Source organism: Aegilops tauschii, chromosome 5, assembly GCF_002575655.3.
Source record: "Aegilops tauschii subsp. strangulata cultivar AL8/78 chromosome 5, Aet v6.0, whole genome shotgun sequence".
NCBI lineage: Eukaryota > Viridiplantae > Streptophyta > Magnoliopsida > Poales > Poaceae > Aegilops > Aegilops tauschii.
In genome coordinates this window covers 343,168,649-343,182,279 of record NC_053039.3, presented here as the reverse complement: position 1 = coordinate 343,182,279, position 13,631 = coordinate 343,168,649, and the positions used below count along the sequence as shown (strand labels likewise).

At 52.3% G+C, this 13,631-nt stretch overlaps 1 protein-coding gene across 2 annotated transcripts; it reads left to right on the top strand.

Moving 5' to 3' along the window:
- Window positions 1–3,650: 3,650 nt before the first annotated feature.
- Window positions 3,651–13,270, top strand: LOC109772455 (respiratory burst oxidase homolog protein E). Of its 2 annotated transcripts, XM_020331139.4 has the most exons (13): window positions 3,651–4,993; window positions 5,111–5,270; window positions 5,429–5,477; window positions 5,741–5,854; window positions 5,956–6,483; window positions 6,887–7,285; window positions 10,432–10,527; window positions 11,291–11,406; window positions 11,494–11,830; window positions 11,907–12,101; window positions 12,189–12,317; window positions 12,501–12,579; window positions 12,722–13,270. In XM_020331139.4, exons 1-13 carry the CDS (start codon window positions 4,321–4,323, stop codon window positions 12,829–12,831), a joined length of 2,985 nt encoding a protein of 994 aa, XP_020186728.1. In that variant the 5' UTR covers window positions 3,651–4,320; the 3' UTR covers window positions 12,832–13,270. The 2 variants fall into 2 exon arrangements, with proteins under 2 accessions (XP_020186728.1, XP_045084856.1); XM_045228921.2 differs by having other exon boundaries at window positions 4,056–5,270.
- The last annotated feature ends 361 nt before the right edge of the window (window positions 13,271–13,631 follow it).

Here is a 13,631-nt window from a genome sequence, read left to right as displayed (position 1 = left end):
CGGTCAGGGGAGCCACGAGGGTGGGGGCGCGCCCTCCTGCCTCGTGGCCTCCTCGTTCCTTTCTTGACGTCCACTCTAAGTCTCCTGGATTGCGTTTGTTCCTAAAATCACTCTCCCGAAGGTTTCATTCCGTTTGGATTCCGTTTTTCCTTTTCTGCGAAACACTGAAATAGGCAAAAAAACAGCAATTTGCACTGGGCCTTTGGTTAGTAGGTTAGTCCCATAAATAATATAAAATTGTACAATAAAGCCCATTAAACATCCAAAACAGATAATATAATAGCATGGAACAATCAAAAATTATAGATACATTGGAGACGTATCAAGCATCAAAGGTCTTAGGTAACAAAGTAATAATATCATAGTTCAAACATTGAACCCTCATAAAACCACTTAATAGATAAGATGGATACACATTGTAGACGCTTCTTTTGGCGGAAAGGGAAAGATCTTACCATTTGCTAAATGGTCGAGGATTTGTCGCTCTAAGAAGATTGGAGGCCTTGTATCAAGGATCTCCGCAAGCAAAATAATCAGTATTTTATTTAAATGGTGTTGGAAGTTAGAAACTAAACATGGGCTTTGGCAGCAGATTGTGTGTGCTAGATATTTCAAGCATAAGTTTGCGGCTAATATCCAGTGTTGGTTTATTGATTCACCCTGCTGGAAAGCAATTTTGAAACTTAAAGATGTTTATCTTGTTGGGCAAAAAAATAATCTTATCAACAATAGTAACCTGGTTAGGCTCTGGCAAGATCCCTCGTTCTCGGGTGTTCCCTTGAAAGATAAATTTTCCTGTGCTCTTTGACATTTGCCAGAAATAAAAATGTACCTTTGCTGATTTTGTTTCTATTGGTTGTGAGTTCCTTTCCATCATAGGTTGTTTGGAGATTTAGTTAATCATGGCATGAAATTTTTCCAAAGATAGAGACTTTTACTTGAATTCGTTTCCCTGTATTTCCTGGTCTTTTACCAGTAAAGGGACTTTCTCCACTAAGTATGTACTTGAGTGATTGGAGAAAGATCTCTCGGGATCAAGCTATAGATGGGTGTGGATAGCTTGTATGCCTTTGAAAATCAAGATTTTTATTTGGCAATTGTTTCAAAATGGTGAGCTTACTCGGGACAATATGCACAAGTGTAATTGGCCTGGTAACCCTTCTTGTTCCTTTTGTAGTAATATGGAAGTTGTCGACCACCTGTTCTTTACTTGTCCATTTGCTCGATCGGTTGGGGGTCGGCATTTGGTTTGGCGCTTCTTGTTGTCCGAGGTTTCTTTGGCGGAGCTTCTCGTGGTGCTACTGTTTCCTTCCAGGGGCAATAAATTTTACATGATGACTATAGCCGCCATTTGTTGGGGTATTTGGTGTACTAGTATCAAAATAATATCTGAGGTGCATATTGTCTATTCTCTCCTTGAAGTTGTCTTCATTGCTTCTGGACATGATTGCTAATGATGGAGGACAGAGTTCTAGGCTAGAGTGAAGAGGGTGATCCAAGTGGCTTTGTCTTATGCTTCTATGAGAGGCTTGTGATTTAGGATGCTGCTGATGTTTAACATGGATGAAGCATGTGATTGTGTGTTTTGCTCGGCGGTCTTTTTTATCTTGCTAAGGTTCTCTTATTCGAGTTTGAGGCCCGCTGAGTTGGTCATTGTAGTTCTTTTGCTCACTCTATCTCATCGGAGAAGGCTTTCACCATGCTTTATATATGAAGCAAACCTTGGCAAGCACGACAAAGTTCCCACATGATAAAACGCACGCACACAAAGTCCCATAGGACACACATGCACAGAGTACCACACATAAGGCTCTGCTGAGGGCACCAACTCAACAAGCCCCAAAATAAAGAAAACTGAGAGCACCAGCTCACTCTGTCTTTTAACTACACTCTTGGGTGCTGGTGTTAACAGGATTTTCCTCCATGGTAGGTGTTTCGATGGCGAGCATCTACAGCGGGTTTCCTGTTAATGCCCGAGCTCGCTTCTCTTCTTTCCCGCCCCTTTGTCTTTTTCTCTAATTGTTACTGGTATCATGAAGCAATTAATAGAAAAGGGTGTAAGAGCATCTACAGCCGGACTTAGCAAATTCGGCCCCTCAAACACCCGCGGACGCGTCCGGGCGCGTCCGCGGGCACTGACCGAACACCCCTCAAAAACGCGTCGTCCACATCTGTGTAACTCATATCCGAACCCCGATATCCATACTAAATCGTGCAACATCGATCAAACTACGTAGATCGGCTGGTCGGACATAGAATCAGACATAGGATAGCACAACGGTTCACCAAAAGATCACGAACGGCTGATCATAGGTCCACCAAAGTTCACATAAACGACGGACAACTTCATACTACATCTAATACTTGAAATGAAATTGAACTTCACCACTTCCGGGCCGGCCCTTTCCCCTTCTGGTCGCCGGCGTAGCTGTAGCCGTTGGCGGCTGGTGGAGGATCATCCGATTCGTCGAACGAGGAGCCGTCATCGTCAGACGAGGAGGAGGAGGAGACGATGACGAGGCCCTTGAGGCGCTAGACGGCCCGGTCCTGCTGGCGCCTGAGCTTGGCTAATTGAGCCGCCTCTGTCGCCTTCTCCTTCGCCTCCCGCTCGGACCGCTCGATGGCAAGCCGGAGAGCCTTCGCGTTCTTCCGACGGAGCCGCCGAGCGTCCATCTCCGCCGTCGTAAGCGACCGGCGGTAGACCAACGCTAGGAGCTGCTCGTCCTCGTCGGGCTCTGCCGGTAACCCACGGCGGCGGCGGACAGAGCTCTCCGCAGTGTTCCTCTCCCTTGCTCGCTGCCTCTCGCGGCGGGCGGCGGGCGGCGCGGGCCACCGACTCCGGCGTGCACGTCCGTGCCAGCGTGGCGGGCACAAGCACCCACCGCTGCCCATGAGCGGGAGCAGCAGCCGGCGGGGCCAGGTGACGTTGTAGGGCAGGCGTGGATTGCGCAGGCCGCCTGTTGGAGCTGCCCCCGGGCAGGGAGGGACCAGTGCCGGTGTCCGAGCTACGTCGACGGGGAAGCTGCGGCTGCGGCGAGGCTGCAGATCCGGAGCTGCCCCCGGTCTCCACCTTGGACCACTCCAAGGCGATGCGGAGGGCAAGCTCATACTCCGGATCCAGCTCGTCGTCGGAGCGGCTGTCGGAGCTCGACATTGCCCCGGATTCGATCGGAATCGGTGCGGGGAGAGGAAAGGACGTAGCGAGAGAGGAGAGTGAGTGAGCTAAAGTTTCGGAGCGATGAGGCTGATGCGGTTTTCTGTGGGACATCCGTGGGGTCGGTGATGGGCCTGACTTGTCAGGCGGACGTGCCCGGGCGTGTTCGGACCGCCTCATATCCGCCCTATACTTAGGACAGATATGAGGGGTGCCGGTCGGTCCGGGCGTTTGAGGCCTGTTTGAGAGCTTCGGTTGGGTCGGTATTTTGTGACCGGTCAGCGACCGGACGGCCTGCCGGACGTATGTGACGGCTATAGGGCGCCCCGGCTGTAGATGCTCTAAGCTCCTGTTGCAAGAAAAAAATGCCAAAAAACACTTCAACTATTCAAAGTTTTTTTAGGTGAACTATTCAAAGTTGCAACAACAGTCTCCCTCCGAATCAACGGTCCCCCTATCTTCTCTCGTTTAACCCACACGGCGACAGTCGACGGTCGCCAGGCGCGGCCGTCGGGTGCTTCCTCCTTCCAGTCCACTTCATTTTTACCCATTTGGAAGCATCTAAGATTCCGGGACCGAACGCGGTCCGGTCCACGTTCCACAGTCTACACTCTACTCCGCCCCACCCCACCCCACACCGACCGCCCAGCCGCGCGCACGCAGGTTGCCGCCGCACCGAGCACAGCAGCGCTCGCCCCAGGCCAAACCCGTGGCACCCGCAGCTCGTTTCTGGAGGACGACGAGCGGCGCAACAACGGGCAGTAGGAAAGATAAAATGCGTCACCCTTTCGTATAAAGATAAAGCGTTGGCCCGAGGCAGCGGCAAACCCGAGCACCGCTCCGCACCGCACCGCGAAGCCGAGCGAAACCGCGAGCGCGCGCCCGCCCGCGTGCATGCGCGCTGCCGACGAATAGAAGGAGATAGAGGTGGTCACCGCGCCAGAGGTGATCACCGTCCCGCGGCGGGCGCGCGGGCGTACGACAAGCCGAGCCAGCCCACGGTGCGCGGCGGGGAGGGGAGCCGAGCTTGCGTATCATAATACTACAGGCGGACGCACCGCAACTACCATTGCAGCCCCCACCGAGAGCAGCCCCGGGTTATTTTTATTCTTCTTCTTCTTCCTCCTGCACGTCTCGCGGGCGGGCGCGGGGCGCGGGGAGCGGCCATGTGGACGCCGTCGCGCGGGAGCAACGCGCGGCGGGCCGGCCACCGGCGCATCGCGGAGTGCCTCGCGGACGACCAGACCACCAACACCGACACCTCCGACAACGAGTCCTTCACCACCGCCTATGGGGACGAGTTCTTCGCCGCGGCCGCCGGGGGGAGCGGGGGCGGGGGCATGCTCCCGGCATTCCTCGCCGACCAGGAGGACCTGGTGGAGGTCATGCTGGAGCTGGACGAGGAGTCCATGGTGGTGCGCAGCGTCACGCCCACCAGGGCCGCGCTCTACAGCGCCGCCGCGATGCCGCACACGCCGGAGGCGCCGGGGGGAGGAGCTGGCGGCGCCCTCAGCCGCTGCTCGTCCACGTCCTCGCGGATACGGAAGAAGTTCGCGTGGCTGCGCTCGCCGTCCCCCGCGCCCTCGCCCTCGCCGCGCGTGCCCACGCCCGCCGAGCTGCAGCGGGAGGCGGCCATGGCGGCCCGCGAGCGGCGCCGCATCCAGGCGCGGGTCAACCGGTCGCGCGCCGGCGCCAAGCGCGCCCTCAAGGGCCTCCGCTTCATCAGCCGCACCACCGGCTCCCTGGAGGCCGCCGAGCTCTGGCGCCGCGTGGAGGAGCGCTTCAACGCCCTCGCCCACGACGGCCTCCTCTCCCGCGACAACTTCGGCGAATGCATCGGTACTACACCATCCCACCCCACTCTGTTTCTTTCTTGGCAACAACTGCGCTCTGTACCCCCATCCCATTGTGCAACCATTAATGGCGATGTTCTTGGCCATGCCTGTGGATCATCAGGAATGGTGGACTCCAAGGAGTTCGCGGAGGGCATCTTCGACGCGCTGGCGCGGCGGCGGCGGCAGAACCTGGAGCGGATCACCAAGGAGGAGCTCTACGACTTCTGGCTCCAGATCTCCGATCAGAGCTTCGACGCGCGGCTCCAGATCTTCTTCGACATGTAAGCGCCACCGGAACCGAATTCCCCACCCATACATTTTCCTTCACCGGATCCCAAGCAACCGCTTTAGTCGGCCATTCTCCCGGCTTCCGATGCAAGCTCTCGCGTCCCAGATTCTCGATGCTCATTCTTCTTGTTTTGCCCCAAATTCAACTCAGGGTGGACACCAACGTGGACGGGAGGATCACGAGGGAGGAAGTACAGGAGGTGATGACTTGTTTAAACGCTTTTCCTCGACTCCTTTTGCTGTGTTCATTTCTCCATTACCAGCGTTTAAGAAGCTTCTTCTGTGCGCCCGGCTCCAATTACAGTCACGCTTGCTGTTACTGTTACTACTTAGTTAATTACTGCTGCGGTAACTGTCACGGCTTTGCTGTTACTTTCACGTGCTCTGCTTCTGCCTCACTCATCAAGTCCAAAGTAGTAAAAAAATTCTCACTGAATAAACTTTGGTCGTCTTCTCCGAGCAGCTGATCGTTCTGAGCGCGTCGGCGAACAAGCTCGCGAAGCTCAAGGAGCAGGCGGAGGAGTACGCGTCGCTCATCATGGAGGAGCTCGACCCGGAGAACCTCGGCTACATTGAGGTGCGTACAATACGTGTACCTGCACGACTTAATTGTACATGACGTACGCGGGTACGTGGACGCTGACACGTGTGATGACTTTTGTCTCGGCCGCTCGCCAGCTGTGGCAGCTGGAGACGCTGCTGCTCCAGCGCGACACGTACATGAACTACAGCCGGCCGCTGAGCACAGCGAGCGGCGCGCAGTGGAGCCAGAACCTCGGCGTGGGCACCAGCGGGGCCGCGGCGGCGGCGGGCGGCGCCGCCAACAAGGGAGAGGACGACGACAGCGGTCCGCAGACGTGGGGGGAAGGGATGAGGGAGCGGCGGCGCGGGTGGGGCCGCGGCGTGGCCAAGGCGGCGTCCCACGTGCGCGTGGCGGCGGAGGAGAACTGGCGGCGCGCGTGGGTGCTGGCGCTGTGGTTCGCGGCCATGGCGGCGCTGTTCGTGTGGAAGTTCGTGCAGTACCGGCGCACGGCGGCGTTCCAGGTGATGGGGTACTGCCTGCCGACGGCCAAGGGCGCCGCCGAGACGCTCAAGCTCAACATGGCGCTCGTCCTCCTCCCCGTCTGCCGCAACACGCTCACGTGGCTCCGCTCCTCCTGGGCCCGCTTCTTCGTCCCCTTCGACGACAACATCACCTTCCACAAGGTACGTTCCGTTCTTTCGGGTCGTTATTAGTAACTGAGGTAGACTGGCGGTGGCTACCGTCACCGAGCTAGACTCTGACCGGGCGGGTGGTTTGGCCGTCGCCGTCGGCGACGCGGCGCGGTGGTGCGTCGTTTAGCCGGGGGGAGCGTGGCGCGCAATGATTGGCGCGTAACGTGGAACGCCGGCGCTCCTGGATCCTGCGTGGCGACCCATGTGGTCGCTCGAGTCCTTCCATCACTCCACCCAGTGCTGCCATGGCATGGAGCTACTGATCCTACTGGAGTGTGGACAAGGGACTGACTGTCAGTGGTACGCTGGAGCGTAGCTGACCGAATGTGGCGAGCAACGTGCAGCAAACGCAGGTTCATCAGGTGGTAACAAGAAATCCTTGTCCGTTTTTCAGATGATCGCGACGGCGATCGTGGTGGGGATTACGCTGCACGCGGGGAACCATCTGGCGTGCGACTTCCCGCGGGTGATCGCGTCGGGGCCGGAGGAGTACCGGCTGGTGGCGGGCGCGTTCGGCGCGTCCAAGCCGACGTACGGGCGGCTCATCTCCGGGGTGGAGGGCGTGACGGGCATCGCCATGGTTGTGCTCATGACCGTCTCCTTCACCCTGGCCACGCACCCGTTCCGCAAGGGCGAGAAGGAGGCCTCTGCTTCGCGGCTGCCGGCGCCCCTCAACCGCCTCGCCGGCTTCAACGCCTTCTGGTACTCCCACCACCTCCTCGGCTTCGTCTACCTCCTCCTCCTCGCCCACGGCTACTTCCTCTTCCTCGTCCGCCGCTGGTACGAGAAAACGGTACGTTTTTTTTCTTCTTTCTTTCCCGCCGGTTCTTTTTCACCGTTGTTGTTGTTGTTGTTGGTCGCCGCGTGCACGTACGTATCTTTCGCGAGGCCGACGGTGCTCTGGTCCGCGCCGTCGCAAAGGCCTCTCGCCGCCCGTGCGCGCGGTCGCTTTATTCGCGGACGCCGTTGTCGAGCGGTTTGGTTCTGTTCTCTTCGGCCTAGTAGTGCTTTACGTTGCCATCTTCGCTTTATATTTCTGATGATGAGGAGGAAACGTGTTGCCATCTTCTAGAAAACGGATCGATCGATCGTGTCACGCTCTCTCCTCTCGCGGTCGATCTCACTCACGCGCTGCCCTGCGCGCCCTCACACGCGCCCATCAGACCCGGAGCAACCCTTGCCGACTTGCCGTTACTCGTGACAGGAACCGTGCGCCAAGAAAAGAAATAAGAATGTTGAGAGGAGGATCGTGCTTCTTCCTCGAAAAAGTCCGTCCATGTGATGTGACTCCAACAGTAAATAGAAGGTGAAACCGATATATTATTATATTATTATATTTTTCATTCATCGGAAGGAGAATACTCGTTAGTCTGAACATGGTGGCTGCCTCCATGTGCTGGTACACTGCTAGTGCTAGACGATTTAAGTATTGATGTCGGTGGCCACCGGGGTCAAACCAGAGGCGAGCCGTGCAATGCATGACAGCCCAGCTATTCCGTGCTCCGCCGTGTACTCCTACGGGGTATGGGGTCGGCATGGTGGTCAATCTGTCCGGTTAGGATCATAAATGTGGGCCGCGTTCGACGACTTGGTGCGAGGTAGGCAGAGGAAGATCGAGACAGTAGCCGTGTATCACTCGCACTAGGTGTGTGGTAGCTGACGCGCGATGCCACGGCCCACTGATGTGTGTCGGTAGCAGTCCGAGGCTCTCGATCCATGACGAACGGATCCAACTGTGCTGCTTACTGCCGAGCCATTCCGGTCTGCGCCCGTCTCCTTGTACCACTCACTACTAGGTCGTGTTGCCAGCTCCGCAATGTTGACGTCGCCGGAGAACCATCCGGACGCTTGCCATCTCATCATGGAAACTGAACCCTTGGCATTTGCACGCATGTGTGCCACTATGATAAACATGGTTAGGAAAACAGATTAAAAAAGCGGTTTGTTGATCATGGTCCTATGTTTGCTTGCTGGTGGATCTAGCCATGATCACTTTACAGCAAGCAGGCAGGGCGTTTCGTTTTGTATTGGGCGCTGAAATGGGTGACCATCGCTAACGCTAATCATCAAGATAGAGTAGGGGTGTGGATTAGATTAGATCTATCTATTAATGCCGTGAATAGCCGTAAGTTGCTTTACAGAAGGAAGCACTGTTGTCAGTACTGGAGTGGAGTGGAGTTGAGTGGTACTCTCCACAAAATAAATCTCCCATCTAAAATCCATTCATTCATCACCGAATAACATGGGCGGATCCATCACCAATAAATGGACAACTAGGCATCATCCTAGAGCCCAACGACTTTACTACCCCACCCTGCACGAGCGAGCGAGAGGCGGTCACAGACTCCTCATAACCATCTTACTAATTATCATCGCCTCACATAATGATCCACCACCCCAAATCTGCAAGTGATGGATCGATGATGAACTCTGCCTTAGCCTTTAAGCTTACGATGATGAATTCCCCGGGAAACTCTGCTCCGAGCACTGACAAGCAGTAGTAGTATGCCACTGCTGCTTTTCCTTATTTTCTTCCTTCCCTCCATATCCGGAGCGCCACATTGTCAAAGGCGCCACTAGCTTTGACCCCAGGTCACATGGCGCTCAAAGATAGTATATTCCCGCCCACCTACTGCCCCCGGCGGCGATGACGCGACGAACGGCACCGACCGGCCGGCCGGTGCCGCTTTGCTCCCCCCACATTTGCCACGAACTCTTCATCACTTCCGTCCATGAACATGTGGATGCCGCCTCAGCCTCGGACCTTTCTCCCATCACGCACGCCACTAATTTTGGCTTGCTCGGTGCCCATTACCATCTCACCCAACTCTGAATTATGGCTAGGATAAGATTAAGAACTTTTTTCCCTGGTGGCTTTGCTTTGTAAATGGGTGTGCTTGTGCTACGTGATCAGTGACCCCCACTCGAGACTCGAGAGCAATGTGGATGAAGGCGAGCATGGCTCGTTGTACGTACTCACATGCTGTGCGGTTGCGGCAGCGTTTCAAAATTATTGCCGTGCTACCGGGGCCAAGGGGCTGAGTTGTAAAGGCAGGGCAGGGGACGGATGGTCATGGGGTGGGGGTGGCATCTCTCTAGGGATCGGATCCGATTAAAGAGGCTGTCTAGCAGCTAGTGAAAGGCAAAAGAGGAAGACAGACAGAGAGAGGCCTCGAATCGCGTGACGGTGAAACTTCCCGTGCAATCCATCCATGGGAGTGTGTGTGCGCTTTGGGGTTTCACCGCTTTTCCTTTCTTGTTTTCCCTTTCCGCCGGGCATTTTTGTAGTGGGAGCCATGCGCTGCAGCTGCGTTCTCTGATGCACTTTGCGATCTCCAAATGCGTTTGCCGATGTGCTTCTCTGAATTTTTCTCTGCTAGAAGAGAGTCGGTGGCAAGTTTAACCGGTTTGAGACGCAGCATGGGGGTGGGATTTTACTGCATTTTACTGCAGGTACGTGAGTGTCATTTGCACATTGATAGGAAGGTTCGGATGTCAGAGAGGAATCCCATGTTCAGCACGTTCTTGGTGGTTGTACTCGCAACAGTACAAGCCTACTTAACATGTTTGCTAAGCTGAACTCTACCGATATTATATCCACCCCGGGGGATAAAATGGCTCGGGTTTTTAAACTCGCCCTGTCGCGCCGTTCTAGAAGCACCAAGGAATCTGACAGCTGCCAACTCGAGTGGCTTGATTTTTCTTCTAAATAATACCCTGTCTACGAAGTCTCGTTTGGAGCATTACCATGTGCAAATTTCTACTACTCAGAAACAGTGTCATGTGGAAACAGCGGTGTTTGTAATCCGCCATGACTTCTGCACTACGCTCAATCATTGCAACGGCTGGCTCTTGTTTGGAGCATTCAGTGCTGCGCTGATGATCATCGCAGCAGCCCGCTGACATGGTGTGATTGATTCATCTCTTGGTGTTTTTCAGACATGGATGTACATTTCTGTCCCTCTGGTGCTCTATGTCGGCGAAAGGATGCTGCGAGCCTTGCGGTCGAATGCTCACCCTGTCAAAATCCTCAAGGTAAGTAGTAGGTAGCAGAATTATATTCCTGATGATTATAGTGGGCGGATTTCTTAGATGCTGCGATTATCCAGCACTATCTTCCATCGATAAAAAAAAATCGATCAAAAGAAGATGCACCACTAGTATGATAAGTGTGTACTAGTACTACTAAACTTTTGCACAAATGAACCTGGTCTTCAGGCGCCAAGTGCCTTCACACACGTGGCACTAGTATTAATTGATTGTTTGGTGTGTGATAAGGCTAAAACAGTTCCATCAACATCTGGAAACAATTTCTAAAAATGGTCAATGTTGTGTGGTCTTGTGGGATACGAATGATATTGCCACTACTAAAACAAAAACATCTGCTGTGGAATATAGCCTCTACTTGAGCATTTCTGTACTTTTCAAATTGGCTGTCCCTTTCTATCAACCTCCTTATATAAAAGTTCCACGATTTCGGGTTGATTGTTCATTAGCTTATTCTTCACCTGAGGGCTCCTCTGCCTGTTGTAGTATCATTTTTTTCTCTCTGAATCAATAGGTTTAATCATTAGTACTGGCATGAATAAGAACACAGTGGTTCTTCATTATGTTATCCAACCTGTTGAATGAGTTTCAGATAATTTTTTTACTATATGGTTTTAGGGTTTCAAATGTCATTCTGAAATTTATATAGGAAATGATGTACACACAATATTCATTCATTTACCAGAATATGTTCACAGGCATAGAACTAGGTAACCAAGTGCATGTTCTTATAGAAACTTGATTCACTCAGGTGTTGCTTCTACCTGGAAGTGTACTGACAATACAAATGTCAAAGCCCTACGGATTTCGATATAGGAGTGGACAATATATCTTTCTTCAGTGTCCGATGATCTCTCCATTTGAATGGTGCGTGTAGCCTTCTTTTGCTTCTCTACTTGGCCTAGTTTGTAGCACAGCAATTCACCTTGCTTCTGCTCTGTTTTTCTTCCTCAGGCATCCTTTCTCCATCACCTCAGCTCCTGGAGATGACTACCTCGCTGTTCACATTCGCACAAACGGAGACTGGACGCAAGAGCTCAAGCGCATATTTGTCGAGAACTACTTCACGCCGCACATGAACAGAAGAACTTCATTCAGCGAGTTAGGCGCGGCAGAACCTAGACCCACTCCCGCACCAAAGTTGCTCGTAGATGGTCCATATGGTGCCCCTGCACAGGATTTCAGAAACTACGATGTTCTGCTTCTAGTTGGCCTTGGAATTGGAGCAACACCGTTCATAAGCATTCTGAAGGACCTACTTAACAATATTAAGCTAGCTGATGAGCTTATGGTATTTGCTTCAACCTATTTTGTTCGTATTTTGACAGTTTTCTGAGATAGCTTACATGATTTCCTGTAACTTTTAGGACTTGGCAATGGAGACTACTCAAACTAGTAGGTCTGAGGACAGTGCCAACAGCTTCAGTGTCTCAACTGCTAGCAGCAACAGGAAGAGATCATATAGAACAAGCCGTGCACATTTTTACTGGGTTACTCGCGAGCCCATGTCATTTGAATGGTTCAAAGGAGTGATGAATGAGGTTGCCGAAATGGACAAGAAGGTAGGAGTGCATGCCTTCCTTTTACAGATCGCCCAACAATCTTTTTGTACTTTACTGATGAACTACTCATCATGCAATCTTAACCAGGGTGTCATAGAGTTGCACAATTATCTTACGAGCGTGTACGAGGAGCGTGATGCACGAACAACTCTGTTGTCGATGGTCCAAGCTCTAAACCATGCCAAACATGGTGTCGACATCGTCTCGGGCACCAGGGTAAACTTGCATTCTTTCAGTTAATGGATCACAATATTCACCATATAGGTGCGAGTATATAAATAAATGGAAAACTTCCTTTTCTCTAAGGAGGAACCGACACACAAACTATCCGATGATTATTAACTTGTGTTTTCATTTCTGCCTGCCTGCAAACTGAAACATCTGCCGTGCACTTGACAGGTGAGGACACACTTTGCCAGGCCAAACTGGAGGGAAGTCTTCACCAAAATCGCCGCCAAGCAGCCGAATTCAACAGTTGGTATGATCTCTCGCTCAGACAGGCTATCCATTAGCATCAGTTGATATCAGCAACAACATTCCTAAAATCAAGTGACGTCCATAGACCAACTCCACACATTCACTTGCTCACCAAGGATCATGATCATTTCTGGTTCGTGCAGGAGTGTTCTACTGTGGCGCTCCGACGCTGGCCAAAGAACTGAAGAACCTGTCGCACGAGATGAGCCACAAGACGTCGACGCGCTTCCATTTCCACAAGGAGTACTTCTGATGGGAAGAAGCATTGATTCTTCTGATCTGCAAAATAGCGTTAGGCACCGGTAAAGAAGAAGGAATTTTTTGCACAGAAGCAAAGCAAACTGACCTCTCTCTCTTCCTGATCTGGAACTGTACATAGTATAAAGAAGAACAGCCTGTTAGGGGAGGGTAGTTAGTGCCATTTATATATTATTAACAAAAAAGAAAGTAAAGCAAGGCTGCTATATCCAAAAGGAGAAGGAAAGAGGCAGGGTAAAGAGTTGGGTTAAATTTCAGATATACTAATATACATGTACACAGTATAGTTAGGTAGTTACGTATGAAATGCTAGCTAAAGCATATTTACAAGGGCCGGAGGCTGCCATTCTGAATGTAAATCTTCCGGGCATTCATTCATGTGTGCATCTGTGCCTGTCGGCTGCTGATAATAAACTCCGGTATGTTGACACTTTCTTCTCTGGGAATGCGATCTACTATGATGGAGTACGGGAAATGAGAAGAAAGATGGGAATTGGGAAATGTTAACCAGGGGAGGTCTCAGGGAACACCTCCACAACTATTGGATTCAGATCACGCGGATGGCAAAAGGATTAAAAATCATTGGCATTTTGTTATGTTACATGGCAATTATCTCTTTAGATCGTGACAAGTCCTGTAAAGTTACCATGACAACTTTAGTTAAAACTTCATGACAATTCGAGCGTTTGCTCGGAAAACGCTCCAGGAAACGTTCGCCAAATATTGGTGTCTAGAAAGATATAGTAGAAAAGTGGGACCGAGCAATATGGAACAACTGGCCGAGTGAGCCAGTGA

Coding starts and splice junctions, on each gene's coding strand:
- LOC109772455 (XM_045228921.2), top strand. CDS start 4,321: ATGTGGACGCCGTCGCGCGGGAGCAACGCGCGGCGGGCCGGCCACCGG. Junction 6,484..6,886: donor ACAACATCACCTTCCACAAG/GTACGTTCCGTT, acceptor TCCGTTTTTCAG/ATGATCGCGACGGCGATCGT. Junction 7,286..10,431: donor GCCGCTGGTACGAGAAAACG/GTACGTTTTTTT, acceptor GGTGTTTTTCAG/ACATGGATGTACATTTCTGT.